The sequence below is a fragment of the Pseudophryne corroboree genome, chromosome 1 (genome assembly GCF_028390025.1).
Source record: "Pseudophryne corroboree isolate aPseCor3 chromosome 1, aPseCor3.hap2, whole genome shotgun sequence".
Taxonomy (NCBI): Eukaryota; Metazoa; Chordata; class Amphibia; order Anura; family Myobatrachidae; genus Pseudophryne; species Pseudophryne corroboree.
Genome location: NC_086444.1, coordinates 753,538,394 through 753,560,756, shown reverse-complemented (window position 1 = coordinate 753,560,756; position 22,363 = coordinate 753,538,394). Strand labels below are relative to the sequence as shown.

At 44.5% G+C, this 22,363-nt stretch overlaps 1 protein-coding gene across 1 annotated transcript in view; it reads right to left on the bottom strand.

Annotated features, from left to right (window-relative positions):
- Positions 1-3,307: 3,307 nt before the first annotated feature.
- IBSP (integrin binding sialoprotein) overlaps positions 3,308-22,363 on the bottom strand; it is a 52,345-nt gene continuing 33,289 nt past the window's right edge. Inside the window, exons 6-7 of the mRNA XM_063932458.1 lie at positions 17,463-17,609; positions 3,308-4,670 (exon numbers count right to left, since the gene is read on the bottom strand). Of these exons, the coding sequence (XP_063788528.1) occupies positions 4,266-4,670; positions 17,463-17,609 (552 nt within the window). The 3' untranslated portion in view covers positions 3,308-4,265. The remainder of the gene's footprint in view (positions 4,671-17,462; positions 17,610-22,363) is intronic.

Here is a 22,363-nt window from a genome sequence, read left to right as displayed (position 1 = left end):
ATTCGGGGAAAGGGGTCCCATGTGAAAACATGGGGCCCCTTTCAGTGCGAGGTCGGGTGTCCGTTTTGTTTTTTTGCCAAGTACCTGGATTACAAATGGATTAAAAGAGGACCGATCTACACTGGATTTTGTGAGTATATTTTTTTCAACAGGTACCCCATGGATTCTACATGGAGAAGAGGACCGACCCTCGTGTGAACATAGCTAAGTATGTGTATATGGAGGTGTGGATGTATGTATTAAAGTTTTACTTTCAAGGTGTGTGTCTTATGTTTTTATTGGGGTATTTTTTTAGTAGTAGTACTACAGGTACCAGCGGGCCCGGTTTTCCACCGCATGCTGGTACTTGTGGTTCTCCAAGTACCAGCTTGCGGGGAGGCTTGCTGGGACTTGTAGTACTGCTACTAAAAACAATATTCATTTTTTGTCAAAAAGGCTATCAGCCTCCCATCCGCAGCCCTTGGATGGGGGGGACAGCCTCGGGCTTCACCCCTGGTCCTTGGGTGGCTGGAGGGGGGGACCCCTTGATTGAAGGGGTCCCCACTCCTCCAGGGTACCCCGGCCAGGGGTGACTAGTTGGTTATGTAATGCCAGGGCCGCAGGGACCTAGATAAAAGTGTCCCCCGGCTGTGGCATTATGTATCTGGCTAGTGGAGCCCGGTGCTGGTTTCAGAAATACGGGGGACCCCTATGCTTTTTGTCCCCCGTATTTTTGGAACCAGGACCAGGCGCAGAGCCCGGTGCTGGTTGTTTAAATATGGGGGAACCCCTATCATTCCCCCCCCATATTTTTGCAACCAGGACCGGCTCAAAGAGCCCGAGGCTGGTTATGCTTAGGAGGGGGGACCCCACGCAATTTTTTTTTTCAATTTAACACTGATTTCATTTTTTACAAAGGTGCACAATGAAGCCCAGCACAGATCTCTCAGATCCGGCCGAGATTCATTGTATTAAAGTCGGCAGTGTTTTACAAGTCACTCACGTAAAACACTGCCCAAAAAAAGAATGACATCAATATCGGTAAATTCGAAAATGCAGAATACGACATCTTAGTAAATTAGTCGTACTAAATTCAAAAAGTTGCAACTTTACACTTTCGATGTCATTCGTGATTGAACTTTGACCTCAAACGGGAAATTACGAATTTTAGTAAATATACCCCTCTGTAGGACGTGTCTTAGTGATGTGTTGTACTGTGTGGCGTAGCATGTATAAGGGCTACTACTGTGTGGTGCAATGTGAATAACGGTCACTATTGTGCGGTGTAATGTGAATTGGTACTATTCCTTGAGCACATCCCTAAATTTTTGGTGTGTGACTTTTATCGCACAGTGTTCCCCTTTTTTAATTATGGGGAGGGGGCACCAATTTTCTTTCTTACACAGGGCACCAAAATGTCTAGTTATTGCTCTGGTGCAACATTTTCCTTATTTGCTCTGTGTGCCATCAACCCTATTTGCTCCTCTGACAATGGCAAGGCATTATTTCAGAGTGGCTGAGGGGAAGATGAGTTCAGTTACCTCTTTAGGACCACGTTAAGCCCTGAGAAACATTATCTAAATGAATGGGAAACATTAATATATTTTAAATGCTGTAATTGTAAAATCACTACATGATATGAATTTAGAGAAAAAATAGGTAGGATCAATTGGTTGATCAGGACGAGCGGGTACTGATAACAGTGGCCAAACCATGTGATTTGTATGGTTAATGGGATGCACAGCTTTTTTAAATACTAGCAATCAAAAACGTAATGTTCATATGCAGGCAATATAACAAAAAGGATTTCATATAAAAGAAAAAGACATTACAGTGTCATCTTAGTACTGCTATATACGCTATATGTGCAGTGCCACTAATGCATATCATACCACCAATGCCCACAGAATAACCTGCTAGTGCCTTCCAGCATGTTATACCTGCACTGCCCCCAGTACATTATGCCACCTAATATACGAGTAGTATCCCAGGATATTATACTATCAGTTCTAGTACACATTATAATAATAGTTTGCTGCATGCTGATTGCAGCCTCACCAGCCCTTCCTCTCCTACCTGTGATCACAAATTACCGCCATTCAGTGATTTATTACTAATTATTTGATTAGCTGATCTTTGCTGAATAATGTCCCTCTCATGGGGGCGTCTCTTACATTAAATGAAACAATTGCAGGTCTCTTAATAAATAATTGCCTGTGCAATCACCCCTTCAATAGTCTTTTGATCATTTTTGTCCATTAGTACTGGATTATCAATTCTGTATAACCACCTTGAAAATCACCCCTGAAATTGTCCTTACTTCCATTCACAATGGCCTCTTGAGATTCTGAAATATAATAAGCACTGAGAAATAGGAAAGCTATTAGCAATATTTCATCTTTCCTTTTGGGAAGTTGAAATCAGAGACAGCAGTAGCTGATATGTTAATGCCCTTATACCTTTTATACCCCAGTACAGATACGGGGCTAGATGCATCATCACTTCAAGAGTGATAAAATGGAGAGGGGAAAAGTGCCAGCCAATCAGCTCCTAACTGCCATGTCACAGGCTGTGTTTGAAAAATGGCAGTTAGGAGCTGATTGGCTGGTACTTTTCACAAACCATTTTACCACTTTCCAAGCAATGATGCATCTGGCCCACAAGCTGTTAGCACTGCGTGGAAGAGAATCAGTATGTTTTACTGGCAGACAGGATGAGGGCTGTACCAACAGCGGAATCCCGTCTGTCGGAATTCCGACAGAGAGTCCCCTTGCGGGCTCGTTGAGCTCGCCAAGCTTTGGGCCCAGCGGTTATATTCCCACTCGGTTGGTGGCGTGAACCCACCAACCGAGTTGGAATACCCTGCGGAGGTCAGGATTCTGTCTGGGGGTATTTCCCCAGCGGTTGGGATTCCGGCATCAGTCTCCTGAACCTGATATTGAGGTTAAACCTGATATTGAGACCCAAAAACCAGAAAGTCCAGTTATCGGGAGAGCTGTCCTTTGCTATACTAATCACATACGTACTGTACATACAGTATGTACCCAATAAGTGGTGGGATGTATCACATCGAGATGTGATGCGTAGAACATAACGCCATATCTATCATTTACATGCTTCTATTGTATTGGATGTGTACAGTGACCTACAATATGTGTATGCAGAATCCCATGTGCTTATAATAAACCTGTGTGGACTAACATCTATATTTCCACCTACATAACGCTACCATCAATAACATAGACAAGGAATAGAAACGTTTGTTGTTAATGAAAGCGTGAAGGAAAATGAATTAACAAAATTAATTATTAAATACACAACTCAAATATACAGCAAATAGTTTATTTAAAATTTATTTCATTTAATACACTTAACATAAGGAATGTAAGTATAGTAATTCATATAGTGCTTAAATAACATGAACATACTGTAGTTGACAAAACTGCAGCGTTTATTTATCTGACCATATACAGTACTGTACAGCTATTTCTGGTGTAGAGAAAATAATTGACCTCACATGCTAAGATCTTCTGTATCTGTATACATCTGTATGTTTCTATTAATTAAGAAAAAAAGTTGCTATGCACATCTATGTGAACCCCTTACCCCCTCCACTTTAATTTAGACAATATAGTGAGAGTGGGTATATAAAGCCATGTACAATGCTGACATAATTTGATGCGCTCTACCAGTGCTAGAGGAACCTGTTGTCTTTAAAGCAAGTAAGGTAGGATACCTGAGCTGGACAGTCAGAATAGTCAAAAGTCAAAACCCATTAATGATTATCCATACATTAAACAGAACATTTGTGTTAGATAGTCAGACTTTTTAATCTTCCGGAAATGCTACTTCTATACTGATTTTAATAATAGAAGCATGTAGTGTCAAACAATAATAAAAACAAAACAATATCTGGTAAAAGAGAACTTGATGCAAACGTTTTTAACTTGGTTTGTGTCTACATATCTTCCCAATATCTCAACTTAGGTGAGAGTCTCAGTTAGATAATATTGTCCCACCTTTCTGTGTATAAAGACTTCTGTCCATATATGAGGACGGTTGGGAGATATATGCCACTAGATGATACACCTTTATGCAGCAACATGTGCAGGTGACATTGATCGGGTGGTTTTTGAGTAGGTGAAGGAAGCGGGTGTGGCTCAATGCTTCTGAAGCACTGGGCACACACCCAAAGTGACATGGCCATGCCTATGTATAGTGTGTGACCATGCCACTTTCTCGCTAAAAGTCTTGAATATAAGTCACAAATGTTGGGAGGTACGGGCCTATTGATAGTAATGGTATGGCTGACCATAGGCATCATATACTTGGTTTCTATAATGATATTCATCTTCATATCTTGCGTAAGTGTCACCTCGTACTCTTCTAGGATCAACTTCATTTTCATGGTCATAATAACCATTATCATAATGGTATCCTTTCATTTCTGACTCATATACAGCAGCAGTGCTTGCAACACCTCCATTGCTACCTTCTTCAGTGCCTACGTTATCATAGTCATTATTAGGGATCCCGGTGGGCACACCTGCATTGCTCTCAGGCTGTTTGGTGGCAGATTGAATGGTGCCAGCTTCTGTAGGCTGCACTTCAGTGCTGCTCTCACTGGCCGTGCTCGACTGCTCTCCATTATCAGTGTCTGTCTCATTCTGGCTTGCAGTGCTGTCTTCAACCTAATCACATGGCAACAAAAATACGTATCAGTTGGCTTTTATTTCAAATAGTATTGTGCATTAAATCAGTGCACCCATGGCCCTCATTCCGAGTTGTTCGCTCGGTATTTTTCATCGCATCGCAGTGAAAATCCGCTTAGTACGCATGCGCAATGTTCGCACTGCGACTGCGCCAAGTAACTTTACTATGAAGAAAGTAATTTTACTCACGGCTTTTTCTTCGCTCCGGCGATCGTAATGTGATTGACAGGAAATGGGTGTTACTGGGCGGAAACACGGCGTTTCAGGGGCGTGTGGCTGAAAACGCTACCGTTTCCGGAAAAAACGCAGGAGTGGCCAGGGAAACGGTGGGAGTGCCTGGCCGAACGCTGGGTGTGTTTGTGACGTCAACCAGGAACGACAAGCACTGAACTGATCGCACAGGCAGAGTAAGTCTGGAGCTACTCAGAAACTGCTAAGTAGTTAGTAATCGCAATATTGCGAATACATCGGTCGCAATTTTAAGAAGCTAAGATTCACTCCCAGTAGGCGGCGGCTTAGCGTGTGTAACTCTGCTAAATTCGCCTTGCGACCGATCAACTCGGAATGAGGGCCCATATTTGTACATAGTGGATCGCAATATTACTTGTATTGAGTAACCATTTATGTTGGCTACAACCCATACCTATTACCAGGCTTATGTACCGTACTTTCAAATAGACATGGAATTTGTACAGTACGGATTTATTTGTCTCAATCTTCAGCCTAACAGTAGGATAGCTACAGTATATAACTTTTCTAGTAATTCAGTGTGCTGTGGGTAATTATTGAAAAAAGGGGGCTGATTCTGAGCAAATAACTATGGGCCTAATTCAGACCTGATCGCAACAGCAAGCTTTTTCTCTAATGGGCAAAACCATGTTGCACTGCAAGGGGGGAAGGGGGAGGGGCAGATATAACATGTGCAGAGAGAGTTAGATTTGGGTCGGGTGTGTTTAAACTGAAATCTAAATTGCACTGCACAGAAACAAAATAACCCACCCAAATCTAACTCTCTCTGCACATGTTACATCTGCCTCCCCTGCAGTGCACATGGTTTTGCCCATTAGAGAAAGATTTTGCTTTTACGATCAGATCTGAATTAGGCCCTGTGTAATTTGGTAAAACCATGCTGCACTGCAGGTGGGGCTGATGTATAATGTGCAGAGCGATTAGATTTAGGACGAATGCGTCCAAACTCAGATCTAACTTGCGGTGTAAAAATGAGGCTGTCCAGCATTTGTGGGCTACATGCAAAAGCAGCCAGTATTTACCCTGCAATCAAAACAATAATGTACTTGCACCCCTTGCATTGTAACATTTTTTTTTTCAGATATAAAGTTACTCTACAGATATATAAAGGTAATTTATAAAGCTGCATAATGTCGGAGCTCTAGCATAAATGGCTTTTTGGGATGCAGGGTTGGAAGTAAAATGGGCATACATTACTGATAAGAAATATGCTCTAAAAATAGCCTGTTCTCACACATACTGAATGCAGAGCTATAGGCATCTGGAGAGGAGTATGCCTCTGCATCGTCAGCATATGCACCTGGTTTACTAACTGTTGTCACCATCAGTGTGTATGTGCACCTGCCCTATACTGTGTGGGAAGCTACAGCTCCTAGGAATAAGGGCTTATCTGCATGGGCTGCCGTTTTACGCGAACGCCCTTACTGGGCATTGCTTATGTAAGAATTCCCTTTCACATCCCACTCTGACTCTCCGCGTAAAAGTGGGAAATATTTCCTTATATTCTGAATGGAGCCACACTCAAAAGTTTTTGGACACCTAGAAAAGTTACCTTGTTACTCTTTAAGGGCCAATAAAAGAGGGCATTACTTCCATCACACCACATGGTATGAAATGTACACGTGTTGAGGATTATTCTAACAATCCTTCACTACGGTTTGGCTGGCGCCCTCATGTGCCTCATGGGATTTATGATTATAATAATAATAATAATAATAATAATAATAATAATAAATACATTTATTTCCATGGACAGAAAGTGATTGACTTGCAATAAACTCTGCAGCAGGGCCAATATGCAGGGAATGACCCTGCCATGCACAAGCAGTTTAAATATCTCGTCTTTCTTTATAGTCTTGATAATTACATTTTGTTTTGTTATATAATGATTTACTATAATCCCAGGAGATACTTCTTGAATATCTTGTAAACAAGTGCAAATTACACAATAATATAAAAAACATAATTTTTAGATTTATTTGAAATGCTTAATCTAAAAAATAAAATAAAAACAAAAACATTCTGCTTTTGTGCTCATCAATAGTCACTTGCTGCCATTCAGTTTTAAATTCTGTTTCTTGTGGGAAGAGGAGCACTGTAGGATATAAGAAGCCTAATTCAGATCTGACAGCAGCAGCAAATTACAGTAGTTAGCTAAAGAGCAAAACGGGTGTAGTATATTATGCCGGCGGTAGGGCTCCCGGCGGCCAGCATACAGGCGCCGGAATCCCGACCGCCGGCATACCGACAGCTGGGTGAGCGCTAATGAGCCCCTTGCGGGCTCACTGCGCTCGCCATGCTGTAGGCACGGTGGCGCGCTACTCTATCTATTTTCCCACCAGGGGGGTCGTATGCTGTCAGTATGCTGGCGGTCGGGAGCCCGGCCCCCAGCAAACTGAAGACCACCCAGGCAAAACCTAGGGCATAATTCAGAGTTGATCGCAGCAAGAAATTTGTTAGCAGTTGGGCAAAACCATGTACAGTGTAGGGGGGCAGATGTAACATGTGCAGAGAGAGTTAGATTTGGGTGGGGTGTGTTCAAACTGAAATCTAAATTGCAGTGTAAACAAAAAGCAGCCAGTATTTGACCTGCACAGAAACAAAATAACCTACCCAAATCTAACTCTCTCTGCACATGTTATATCTGCCTCCCCTGCAGTGCACATGGTTTTGCCCAACTGCTAACAAATTTGCTGCTGCGATCAGATCTGAATTAGGCCCAAGATCCTCAGTGTCAGTACTCATGCAGCAGGATAGTGAGCACTAGTGCAGAACTGAGGCCTGTGATCACAAAGATACATGTGGGACTCACGTAACCCAGTGCAGATGGAAAGCCAGGCAGGTAGCTTAAGGGTGGGATAGCTGATCATACTTGCCACCATTTTGTTGCTCTTCTCTGGGAGAAGCCCGGAGAGGAGACACTGCAGCCACTTCGGAGGGTCGAGGCAGGACACTCGCTTCATTCGGCCCCTGCTTCTTCAAACTGTTGTGGATTTGGGTTTCCATGGAAGGGGCAGGGCTAAAATGGTTTAATTTGCATATATGTAGCCCCACCACTTTATAAGGAGCGACAATTACTAGTATTATTTTCTCATCCTGCCCACTTCACCAGGACGTGTGCGGGATATGGGAGGTCCAGCCTAGGAATAGCCATCGGCATGGCCACCATCAATGGTTGCCATCTATGGTAAATACGGACAGAACCATCGATCATATGAAACTATGCAATTGCACATCATCGATGGTTTCTACTGGCGGTGGCAAAGAGCTACTGGCTGGCAACCTAGTAGCTCTGCACTGCAAGTATGTGTGTGTGTGTGTGTGTGTGGGGGGGGGGGGGGGGACATTGGGGTCATGGATACCATCAATGTTGGGAAACTATTCATATCTCCGCCAGCGATGGTAAAACCATCTGAATTCAGTGAGTAACCATCGATTGTTTCTAACTATCAGTGGTCAATGGCTATCTTTAATCCAGCCACTCTTCCTGGGGTATGGGAAACTACTCGAAAAGTCACCCACATCTTCTGGGAGAGTAGGCAAGAATGTCGCTGATGCAGTTGCTATATTGTGGAATACTGACTATACTATAAAGTATTATTAAAGATTAATTTTAATGTAAGATACAATACGATACACACACTTAATCCCCTTTATAAGCTCACCTTAATTTAAATAAGTAATACGTGTTTTATACAGAAAGTTTTAGGACATTTTTATGCTACCCTTTACCATGAAAAGCCCTGATAGCCTTTACCATCCAACAATTACATCTGCAAAAAATATGTGGAGGCTGGCACTTGTAATGTAAGGCAGAAGAGGAACTGTGTAAGAGGAGAGCTCTGTACTACCTGTACTACTTGGCATTCTAAAGTTACAGTATGACCTAATGGAAAATATAGCAATTTGGGAAGATTGTGCATCACATCTACTGGCTATAAATGATCACAACAGAAAAAATATAGAGACTGAGACTTAACTAGCGCTTCTTATTCTTGCTGGTGCTTATTCACAGGCTTCCATCGTTCGTATTGAAGTATCATATAAATATAAAGTGCATATAGTGAAATACCGTTTTAATAGCATACATATATGACACACATCTTTAAAATATAAAAGGTCAGATATTGCACAGATCACTGCAAGCAGCAAAGGAAAGACAAACTAATTACCAGATCACTCAGAACTGTTGTTAGGCAGTTCTAAAAGCGCATGGGAGATGGTATAGGGATTTCCGGATAATCCCACCATACACTCCTTAGATCTTACTGGATACTGGTCCTTAAGTCCGTCCTAGGGCTTGTCAGAAGGTAACCAACGCGTTTCCACCCTAGCTGGGGTCTTTGTCAAGGTTCAAAAAGTCTGAATGCTGACCTCCTCATTCAGACTGCTATTTAAATACATGCAGCACAAATGAGAATCCTAATTGCCCAGCTGGACCCTATACATGAAAAAACTACCAGTCCCATGGTCCTCTGCTGTGGGCGTCCCTATCATCATGGAAGCTCCAATCCTAATCTGGGAATTCAGTAAGAGGCGGGCTTGTTGTCATGGTGCCCAGTCTGTGTTCCTTTCTAGTGTGTACTCCGGCGCTACACGGCGTAACGTTACTTCCGGTTTCCGTTGCTATGGAAACCCGTGTCTCTGTTCATCACCGCTTGCTCCGGTGCCGCGTAGCGCATGTGAATGCATCATGCACTCATTTAGTTATCCCACTATATGGTTCTCCTGAATCCTCCATTAGAAATTTATAGAATGTCCTTTTGGTGTTAATTAGAAATTCGATCAGTTTTAAAACGTAACGTCACTTCCGGTGACGTCGATGGTAAATTCTCATTGTTTACATTTGCCTACAAAGAATGTTTTGATAATGGACAGAAAGTGAGTCATCAACCATATTAAACCATCTTAAATAAATGACATTATAAAATCTACTAATATTTTGAATAAAATCTACTTATATTTAGAAAACTTTGTTCATACAAACTTTGTTCATACAGACAAATTCTCATTGTTTACATTTGCCTACAAAGAATGTTTTGATAATGGACAGAAAGTGAGTCATCAACCATCTTAAATCATCTTAAATAAATGACATTATAAAATCTACTATTTTAAATATACTTATATTTATAAAACTTTGTTCATACATATTAAAATATATAAAATATGTGAAGTTATTAGAGGAGGGCCACAGATTAGATAAACGAGATTTGAGGTATTTTTAAAATCCATAAATTTATAAAAACCATTTAACCTCAAAATCGGAGTTGATACCTCCCGGTTTCAACGTACCGAATTCATAAATCAATTGCATCTCTTTTTTCGCCAATTGACCAGGTATATTTTTACATCTCCAATTTCCTTTCACATGTTTAATACCGCAAAACTGTCTAATAGCTGAAGTGTTACTCTGGTGGACAATCCTGAAATGTTCAGATAATGCATGTGTACTCAGGCCATTTCTAATGTTTCTCAGGTGTTCGCTAATACGGATTTTCAATGCTCTTGAAGTGCGGCCTATATACCAAAGGCCGCATGTGCATTCTATTGCATAAATCACATTAGAAGAATTGCATGTAATGAAGTCCGTTATGGATTTTAAAAATACCTCAAATCTCGTTTATCTAATCTGTGGCCCTCCTCTAATAACTTCACATATTTTATATATTTTCTCTGACGTCCTAGTGGATGCTGGGAACTCCGTAAGGACCATGGGGAATAGCGGGCTCCAAAGGAGGCTGGGCACTCTAGAAAGATTTATGACTACCTGGTGTGCACTGGCTCCTCCCACCATGACCCTCCTCCAAGCCTCAGTTAGATTTTGTGCCCGGCCGAGGTTGGATGCACACTAGGGGCTCTCCTGAGCCTTTAGAAAGAAAGTATAGAAATTAGGTTTTTTATTTTCAGTGAGACCTGCTGGCAACAGGCTCACTGCAGCGAGGGACTAAGGGGAGAAGAAGCGAACCTGCCTGCTTGCAGCCAGCTTGGGCTTCTTAGGCTACTGGACACCATTAGCTCCAGAGGGATCGACCGCAGGCCCAGCCTTGGTGTTCGGTCCCGGAGCCGCGCCGCCGTCCCCCTTACAGAGCCAGAAGCAAGAAGAGGTCCGGAAAATCGGCGGCAGAAGACATCAGTCTTCACCAAGGTAGCGCACAGCACTGCAGCTGTGCGCCATTGCTCCTCACACACACTTCACACTCCGGTCACTGAGGGTGCAGGGCGCTGGGGGGGGGGGGGGGGGGGGGGCGCCCTGAGAAGCAATAATAACACCTTGGCTGGCAAAAATACCACAATATATAGCCCCAGAGGCTATATATGTGGAAAATACCCCTGCCAGAATATAGGAAAAAGCGGGAGAATAGTCCGCGGAAAAGGGGCGGAGCTATCTCCTTCAGCACACTGGCGCCATTTTTCCCTCACAGCTCCGCTGGAAGGAAGCTCCCTGGCTCTCCCCTGCAGTCTACACTACAGAAAAGAGTAAAAAAGAGAGGGGGGGCACTAAATTTAGGCGCAGTATACATTTATATAGAAAAAGCAGCTATAGGGGACATAACTCAGTTAGTCCCTGCATTATATAGCGCTCTGGTGTGTGCTGGCATACTCTTACTCTGTTCCCCCAAAGGGCTTTTGTGGGTCCTGTCCTCTGTTGGAGCATTCCCTGTGTGTGTGCGGTGTGTCGGTACGGCTGTGTCGACATGTTTGATGAGGATAATGATGTGGAGACGGAGCAGATGCCTTTAGAAGGGATGTCACCCCCTGCGGGGCAGACACCTGAGTGGATGAGCTTATGGAAAGAAATGAGTGCACGTATAGACTCCTTACATAAGAAATTTGACGACATGCCAAATGTGGGACAGCAGACTTCTCAGCTCGTGCCTGTCCAGGCGTCTCACAGGTCATCAGGGGCTCTAAAACGCCCGCTACCTCAGACCGCAGACCCAGATGTCGACACTGATACTGACACCAGTGTCGACGACGATGAGTCTAACCTGATGCCCACTAAGGCCATTCACTGCATGATTGAGGCAATGAAAGAGGTGTTACACATTTCTGATATAAATACAGGTACCACTAAAAAGGGTATTATGTTTGGGGAGAAAAAACTACCCGTAGTTTTTCCCCCATCAGATGAATTAAATGAAGTGTGTGAAGAAGCGTGGGCTTTCCCTGATAAAAAATTGGTAATTCCTAAGAAGGTACTAATGGCGTTCCCTTTCCCGCCAGAGGATAGGTCACGTTGGGAAACACCTCCTAGGGTGGATAAAGCGCTCACACGTTTGTCTAAAAAGGTGGCACTACCGTCTCCGGATACGGCCGCCCTCAAGGAACCTGCTGATAGAAAGCAGGAGGCGATCCTGAAGTCTGTATACACACACTCAGGCATTATACTTAGGCCAGCTATTGCGTCAGCATGGATGTGCAGTTCTGCCGCTGCGTGGTCAGATAAACTGTCAGAAAATATTGACACACTAGACAGAGACACGATCCTGCTAACCATAGACCATATCAAAGACTCAGTCTTATATATGAGAGATGCACAGAGGGAAATCTGCCGGCTGGCATCTAAAGTAAGTGCATTGTCCATTTCTGCTAGGAGAGGCTTATGGACTCGCCAGTGGACAGGAGATGCAGATTCTAAAAGGCACATGGAAGTTTTGCCTTATAAGGGTGAGGAATTATTTAGGGATGGTCTCTCGGACCTAGTTTCCACAGCAACGTCTGGGAAGTCAGCATTTTTACCCCATGTCCCCTCACAGCCTAAGAAGGCGCCGTTTTATCAGGTTCAGTCCTTTCGGACCCAGAAAAACAAGCGTGGAAAAGGCGGGTCTTTTCTGTCCAGAGGCAGAGGTAGGGGAAAAAGGCTGCAACAAACAGCAGGTTCCCAGGAGCAAAAGTCCTCCCCCGCTTCTTCTTCCAAGTCCGCCGCATGACGGTGGGGCTCCACAGGCGGAGCCAGGTACGGTGGGGGGCCGCCTCAAGAATTTCAGCGATCAGTGGGCTCGCTCACAGGTGGATCCCTGGATCCTTCAAATAGTATCTCAGGGGTACAAACTGGAATTCGAGGCGTCTCCACCCCACCGGTTCCTAAAATCTGCCTTGCCGATTGCTCCCTCAGACAGGGAGGCGGTGCTAGCGGCAATTCACAAGCTGTATTCCCAGCAGGTGATAATCAAGGTACCCCTACTTCAACAAGGCCGGGGTTACTATTCCACACTATTTGTGGTGCCGAAACCGGACGGTTCGGTGAGACCCATTTTAAATTTGAAATCCTTGAGCACATACATAAAAAAATTCAAGTTCAAGATGGAATCGCTCAGGGCGGTTATTGCAAGCCTGGACGAGGGGGATTACATGGTATCCCTGGACATCAAGGATGCTTACTTGCATGTCCCCATTTACCATCCTCACCAGGAGTACCTCAGATTTGTGGTACAGGATTGCCATTACCAATTCCAGACGCTGCCGTTTGGACTGTCCACGGCACCGAGGGTATTTACCAAGGTTATGGCGGAAATGATGATACTCCTTCGAAAAAAGGGAGTTTTAATTATCCCGTACTTGGACGATCTCCTAATAAAGGCGAGGTCCAAGGAACAGTTGTTGGTGGGAGTAGCACTATCTCAGGAAGTGCTGCACCAGCACGGCTGGATTCTGAATATCCCAAAGTCACAGCTGGTTCCGACGACACGGCTACTGTTCCTGGGTATGATTCTGGATACAGTCCAGAAAAAAGTGTTTCTCCCGGAGGAAAAAGCCAGGGAGTTGTCATCTCTAGTCAGAGACCTCCTGAAACCAAAACAGGTATCGGTGCATCACTGCACGCGGGTCCTGGGAAAGATGGTAGCTTCTTACGAAGCAATTCCTTTCGGCAGGTTCCATGCCAGAATCTTTCAGTGGGACCTATTGGACAAATGGTCCGGATCGCATCTTCAGATGCATCGCTTAATAACCCTGTCTCCAAGAACCAGGGTGTCTCTACTGTGGTGGCTGCAGAGTGCCCATCTTCTAGAGGGCCGCAGGTTCGGCATACAGGACTGGGTCCTGGTGACCACGGATGCCAGCCTTCGAGGCTGGGGGGCAGTCACACGGGGAAGAAACTTCCAAGGACTATGGTCGAGTCAGGAGACTTCCCTTCACATAAATATTCTGGAACTAAGGGCCATTTACAATGCCCTAAGTCAAGCAAAATCCCTGCTCCTACACCAGCCGGTGCTGATCCAGTCAGACAACATCACGGCAGTCGCCCATGTAAATCGACAGGGAGGCACAAGAAGCAGGATGGCGATGGCAGAAGCCACAAGAATTCTCCGATGGGCAGAGAATCATGTGCTAGCACTGTCAGCAGTGTTCATTCCGGGAGTGGACAACTGGGAAGCAGACTTCCTCAGCAGACACGACCTCCACCCGGGAGAGTGGGGACTTCATCCAGAAGTTTTCCAGATGCTGGAAAACCGTTGGGAAAAACCACAGGTGGACATGATGGCGTCCTGCCTCAACAAAAAGTTAAAAAGATATTGCGCCAGGTCAAGGGACCCTCAGGCGATAGCTGTGGACGCTCTAGTGACACCGTGGGTGTACCAGTCGGTTTATGTGTTCCCTCCTCTGCCTCTCATACCAAAGGTATTGAGAATAATAAGAAAGCGAGGAGTAAACACAATTCTCGTGGTTCCGGATTGGCCAAGACGAGCGTGGTACCCGGAACTTCAAGAGATGATCTCAGAGGACCCGTGGCCTCTGCCGCTCAGACAGGACCTGCTACAGCAGGGGCCCTGTCTGTTCCAAGACTTACCGCGGCTGCGTTTGACGGCATGGCGGTTGAACGCCGGATCCTGAAGGAAAAGGGTATTCCGGAAGAAGTTATTCCTACGCTTATTAAAGCCAGGAAGGATGTTACGGCAAATCATTATCACCGCATATGGCGGAAATATGTTGCATGGTGCGAGGCCAAAAAGGCCCCAACAGAGGAATTTCAACTAGGTCGATTTCTGCATTTCCTGCAAGCAGGAGTGAATATGGGCCTAAAACTAGGCTCCATTAAAGTACAGATCTCGACTCTGTCGATTTTCTTTCAAAAAGAACTAGCTTCAGTACCTGAAGTTCAGACATTTGTGAAAGGAGTGCTGCATATTCAGCCCCCGTTTGTGCCTCCTGTGGCACCTTGGGATCTCAACGTGGTGTTGAGTTTCTTAAAATCACATTGGTTTGAGCCACTAAAAACCGTGGATCTAAAATATCTCACGTGGAAAGTGGTCATGTTGTTGGCCTTGGCTTCAGCCAGGCGAGTGTCAGAATTGGCGGCTTTATCATGTAAAAGCCCTTATCTGATTTTCCATATGGATAGGGCAGAATTGAGGACTCGTCCCCAATTTCTCCCTAAGGTGGTGTCGGCGTTTCACCTGAACCAGCCTATTGTGGTGCCTGCGGCTACTAGGGATTTGGAGGACTCCAAGTTGCTAGACGTTGTCAGGGCCCTGAAAATATATGTTTCCAGGACGGCTGGAGTCAGAAAATCTGACTCGCTGTTTATCCTGTATGCACCCAACAAGCTGGGTGCTCCTGCTTCTAAGCAGACTATTGCTCGCTGGATTTGTAGTACAATTCAGCTTGCACATTCTGTGGCAGGCCTGCCACAGCCAAAATCTGTAAATGCCCATTCCACAAGGAAGGTGGGCTCATCTTGGGCGGCTGCCCGAGGGGTCTCGGCTTTACAACTTTGCAGAGCAGCTACTTGGTCAGGGGCAAACACGTTTGCAAAATTCTACAAATTTGATACCCTGGCTGAGGAGGACCTGGAGTTCTCTCATTCGGTGATGCAGAGTCATCCGCACTCTCCCGCCCGTTTGGGAGCTTTGGTATAATCCCCATGGTCCTTACGGAGTTCCCAGCATCCACTAGGACGTCAGAAAAAATAAGAATTTACTCACCGGTAATTCTATTTCTCGTAGTCCGTAGTGGATGCTGGGCGCCCATCCCAAGTGCGGATTGTCTGCAATACTTGTAAATAGTTATTGCTAACTAAAGGGTTATTGTTGAGCCATCTGTTGAGAGGCTCAGTTGTTTTCATACTGTCAAACTGGATATAGTATCACGAGTTGTACGGTGTGATTGGTGTGGCTGGTATGAGTCTTACCCGGGATTCAAAATCCTTCCTTATTATGTCAGCTCGTCCGGGCACAGTGTCCTAACTGAGGCTTGGAGGAGGGTCATGGTGGGAGGAGCCAGTGCACACCAGGTAGTCATAAATCTTTCTAGAGTGCCCAGCCTCCTTCGGAGCCCGCTATTCCCCATGGTCCTTACGGAGTTCCCAGCATCCACTACGGACTACGAGAAATAGAATTACCGGTGAGTAAATTCTTATTTTAATATGTATGAACAAAGTTTTATAAATATAAATATATTTAAAATAGTAGATTTTATAATGTCATTTATTTAAGATGATTTAAGATGGTTGATGACTCACTTTCTGTCCATTATCAAAACATTCTTTGTAGGCAAATGTAAACAATGAGAATTTACCATCGACATCACCGGAAGTGACGCTACGTTTTAAAACTGATCGAATTTCTAATTAACACCAAAAGGACATTCTATAAATTTCTAATGGAGGATTCAGGAGAACCATATAGTGGGATAACTAAATGAGTGCATGATGCATTCACATGCGCTACGCGGCGCCGGAGCAAGCAGTGACGAACAGAGACACGGGTTTCCATAGCAACGGAAACCGGAAGTGACGTTACGCCGTGTAGCGCCGGAGGACACACTAGAAAGGAACACAGACTGGGCACCATGACAACAAGCCCGCCTCTTACAGAACTCCCAGATTAGGATTGGAGCTTCCATGACGATAGGGACGCCCACAGCAGAGGACCATGGGACTGGTAGTTTTTTCATGTATAGGGTCCAGCTGGGCGATTAGGATTCTCATTGGTGCTGCATGTATTTAAATAGCAGTCTGAATGAGGAGGTCAGCATTCAGACTTTTTGAACCTTGACAAAGACCCCAGCTCGGGGTGGAAATGCGTTGGTTACCTTCTGACAAGCCCTAGGACGGACTTAAGGACCAGTATCCAGTAAGATCTAACGTGTGTATGGTGGGATTATCCGGAAATCCCTATACCATCTCCCATGCGCTTTTAGAACTGCCTAACAACAGTTCTGACTGATCTGGTAATTAGTTTGTCTTTCCTTTGCTGCTTGCAGTGATCTGTGCAATATCTGACCTTTTATATTTTAAAGATGTGTGTCATATATGTATGCTATTAAAACGGTATTTCACTATATGCACTTTATATTTATATGATACTTCAATACGAACGATGGAAGCCTGTGAATAAGCACCAGCAAGAATAAGAAGCGCTAGTTAAGTCTCAGTCTCTATATTTTTTCTGTTGTGCACTGTGTTGGTGAGGGGTGAAGGAAACCTCTAGGAGGCTTTGAGACAATACCAGCTGCTAAAAGTATTGCGCACGAACTATTCTCAAATTTTCTTAGTATGGCTATGAATGATGTTATCACCTCTGGAGCTGATGTGCCTCCATTCTCTTCCTCTGCGCCTTCAGAATCAGCCTCTTCCTCAGCCCCGTTCCCTTCTGGTTCCTCGGCTCCTGCTTCCTCTGATGCAGCATTATTTCCATTTTTACCAACACTCACTGACTCCTCCTGCTGTATTCACGTAGCAAGATAAACAAATAGAAAATAAATAGGTAAATAACCTCAATAAAATATATTCATAAACACTATGAATGTTATTATTCCATGACAATTTATTATTCCCTGATAATCTGATTAGAATTTGAACATAGGATTTGACTACTTCTGATATTCTATTGTGGTCTGCTTTGTGTGTCCCTTCAGCGTCTTACATCATGATCCTCATTCAACACTGCTCCTGACTATGGGGGTAATTCAGAGTTGATCGCAGCAGCAAATTTGTTAGCAGTTGGGCAAAACCATGTGCACTGCAGGTGTGGCAGATATAACATTTGCAGAGAAAGTTAGATTTGGGTGGGTTATTTTGTTTCTGTGCAGGGTAAATACTGGCTGCTTTATTTTTACTCGACAATTTAGATTTCAGTTTGAACATACCCCACCCAAATCTAACTCTCTCTGCACATGTTATATCTGCCCCCCCCCCCCCCCTGCAGTTCACATGGTTTTGCCCAACTGCTAACAAATTTGCTGCTGCAATCAACTTTGAATTACCCCCTATATGCATCCAATTGGTGGATTGGTGGCAGCATTAATTGAGCCTTGCTCCTGCACATAAGGGTGCATGTTATAAACCACCAGCACATGTTATAAACCACCAGCTTATACATTATGGGCCTGATTCTGAGTCTAAGCAAAGTAAGGGTTTGATTACACACGTTTTTATTTGATGTAGTTATATGATCCTCCATAAATAGTTTAGAGATACCATTACAATTATGCCGTAGGCGGTGGTCCTAAGAGTCGTCTAAGTCACTATTTTATAGGAGTTTTGCATAAAAGCAAGGGCACACTTTTTGTGTGATTTAGTAGTTACAACTAAGAGCAGTATCCTATTAGCTCCAATGTGATTTCGGTTGGTAAAAACATCCGGATATCGTGATGTATGAACGATGGTCATTATTGCGGTATCCAATTAGAGACAGTATTTATCGACCAAAATTGGACTTTTTTCTGTTCCGTATATAACTTTTGTTTCAGGTACAGGTGACACATTCAAAAATATGGAATGTTTATGTTCTGTTACCAGAGACATCCTTGAGTGAGAGTGGGTGTTAAGCAGTGACATGCAGTCATGCTAGGCAGGGGATGCAGAGCCTTACCTGTCATGCCCAAATATGTTCTAGAGCAGGGGTGGGGAACGTCCAGTCCGCGGGCCATATAAGGCCTGCACAGCCACTTCATACGGCTTGGCCAGGGGAGGGAGACTGGGATGGACGGCATGCACCGCACGCAGCGTTGACGAGGGGCGGAACCGGCAGCTGCAGAAATTTCCATTTGCCGGGCACACACTGTAATGCTTTTATCAGCAGTGTGCCCAGCTTCTTGCCAGGCTGTCAGTTGTAGCAGCGGCGGGAGCAGCCTCATAGACAGCCTTACGTGGGAGCATCGGGAGCTGCAGGAGCGCCTTGCAGCAGCTACCCACATTGCTGAGGAGTGGCGTCAGCGGGAGCAGTGACTGTATCTGTGAATTGTGGCTGCCTCTTACTGAGCCGTGAGCGCAGCGGGCAGGTGAGTCTCCACAGTCACCCTATGGGGGCGAGAGCAGGAGCTGCGTTTAGGCTGGGGGAGCACTGCAGCACTCTATGTCTATGCTATTTTGTGGATGGTGAAAGAGGGATGGAGGCTTCTTTGTGCAGGTGAGAGTTCGAGACATCACCTCCCCCCCAATCTCCACCTGGTGCATGGCAATGTGTAGAAGGGCGCTCTACCCAGCGCAATGTGTAAAAGGGGACTGTAGCTGGCGCAATGTGTAAATGGGGGCTCTAGGTAACTCTCGCTGGCGCAATGTGTAAAAGAGGACTCTAGCTGGCCCAATGTGTAAAAGGGGGCTCTAGGTAACTCTAGCTGGCGCAATGTGTAAAAGGGGACTCTACCTGGCGCAGTGTATGAAAGGGGCTCTACTTGGCATTTTAAAGGGGACTCTACCTGGCACAATGTGTAAAAGGGGCTCTACCTGGAATAATGTGTGACTGGCTCTACCTGGCGTTATGTATATAAGGAGCTCTGCCTGGTGTAATGTGTATAAGTGGCACTACTGTGCTATCATCATCAGTACCAGCTAACATCAAAAGCCTGACCAAAGAGAAGCAGTCCAACCATCACATTAGGGGTGAGTTAATTAATTTTTTTATCAAATACAGCAGGCTAATTTTTAAGTTGATAATTTTTGTATTTTCTAAATATCCAAATAGCCCTTGGTAGAAAAAAGGTTCCCCACCCCTGCTCTAGAGCTTTGACTGTAAAATTATTAGAATAATGCAAAGAAGATATTTATAACTTTAAATATCATCTTTGTATTATTCTAATAATTTTTATAGTCAAAACTCACCACCAAATCATATATGTGTGTGTAAATCTGGCTCTGATACTAGCCAGTGCCTCCCCAGCCATTGAACTCATCACACGCTCACTGGGGTTGAGAGGGGAGTTCGCTTTGCACTGTTTCTCCCTCTACTGCTGGATCTGGGACTATATAGCTAACATCAGAGGTTGCACTAACATCATAGAGTGACCTCCATCCCAGTATGTGCACCTGAGTTTCTCCACATACTGGAGTCATGGACCAGAATAGATAAGGGGACCCAATTGCCTCTTCTAATTGGCTGTGGTCCATGAGCTGTGATTTGCTCGCAGCCGGCACCTATTTCAAAATGCCACCGCTGTCTCCATGACTGACTGACTGACTGTCGGTTCACGATTTCATGTCGCCATTCCTGCCCTGCACCAACTGGTTGAAGATGGCTCCCAACATTAGCTGTATACCGACAGAGGCCTCAGAGAGCCGGGAACTGGAATGCCAACCACAAGATCACAGCTAGCACTGTATGTTAATAAGAAGAGTGCTGAGCTTCCAGGAGCTAGGAACAGAGAGACTGTAGTGGGGGAACAGTCTCCCCAAGTTACAAATACAGCTGGGGCAGATGTGGCAGTGCTTCCAGACATGGAAGAGACACAGCATCAGGCAGGGTCGGACTGACCCACAGGGGTACAGGGGAAACCACGGGTGGACCCCTCTGCCTGAGGGCCCACTCCTTTCTCTATGGACCAGTTTCCAGACTGTGCAGTTGTATTATACAAGGTAGATATGTTACACTGCACAAGACAATTGTGTAATTCAATCCTCTGTGGAGGCTGGCCACACCCCCTTTGTAGGCTGGCCACACCCCTAAGTATGGGCCCCTATTACTGCATTCCCCGGTGGGCCCTTCATGCCCCAGTCCGACATTGGCATCAGGTAGTTCCATCTCGAAGACAGGCCACAAGTGCAGGATCTCGGCAGGCAATCGCTCAATAAGAGACTCTGCCCCTTATATGAAGAGAGAGATGGACAGTATCCAGAACAGCTAAATAGATAAATGCTCTGATAAAGGAAATTCCTTGGGGGAAGGAAGAGGGTGGGGGGAAGTTTGGGGGGGGGGGGGGGGGGTGAGCTACCTATTTTGACTGCCCTGCCGGAGACTACAGTATTTGCCTGCGTAACTGGCACTATACCAGCATATCTGTATATGCCTGTTCTATACATCTGTGATATACCTGCATTAACCCAGTGTTACCCTCTAGTTCCAATAACAGAAATATATTACAATGCTGTAGTACTTTCTAAATTATTGTAATAATTACATAAATAATCTGTCTAATGTTGCAACATGGTGTTGTAGTAAGCACATACAAGTAAATATATTGTGCTGGACTTGCTTCAGACTAAACCAGCATCATGTGGATTCTGCAGAGCTGTGACCGTGTAGTGCTGCTCTTTGTTATTTTGTGGTTAGCTTCTATTGTGGCATAGAGGCAAGAAATACATCTCTGGGAAAAGAGCCTTATAATGAGTCATGAAGCCACATAATTTAAAAACAGGATGGATGATTGCACATTGCATTTTATTGACTTTTGAACATACAATTTTTTAGAAAGCTAAAAAATTAGTTGTCCTCATACAGTCTCATTTGACTGTCGTTACGCTATTTTTGGACTGAAATGAAGACCAAGAATGTCTTATTTTCAAGTGTATTTTTTCTATTTGGTATAATTTTACAGAAGGTTTTTATGTTTGTATAGCCCACTACCCTGTGACCTGTTAGATGCATGGCTAAATTGATTTGCTTTTGCCAGCAAATTGCTTTTGCGTTGAGCGCTGTGGCTGATTGGCATGGCTTAACATGATGGCCGGTATGTCACTGGTATAGGGAGGAACTTAGAATACTGATGACCATTAAAGACCCATTGTTCTACCTTGTCTACCCAATTTACTTATACCACTTTCAGACAGAAATGTCTGAAAGCCACGTTTTTTACCCAGCATTTCAATGCCGCATCGATTTTCCAGTCCCTGCCTGACCCCCCTTTCACACAGACAAGCAAATTACCAGGTCAAGAATTTCCACTCGGTAATTTGCGGATCAGCACGGGCTGTGTGAAAGGGTCAACCCGAATTAAATTCCCAGGTCTCCGACCCTGGTAAATTCTATGGTTGAAGTCCAGGGAATTTTAATCCGGGTTGACCACTTCACATAGAAAAAGGACCAGTGTTAATCGTCAAATTACCGGGTGAAACTTCCTCACCCGGTAATTTAAAATTCTGTATGAAAGGGCTATTATTAATGGTGTAGGCTCACAAGCTTATTGTTGTTTGCATTACTCTCTTCTTGAAAACTTTGAATCCTCGCTGACTGATGCCTGAGGTACCCAAAGCATAATCCATGATA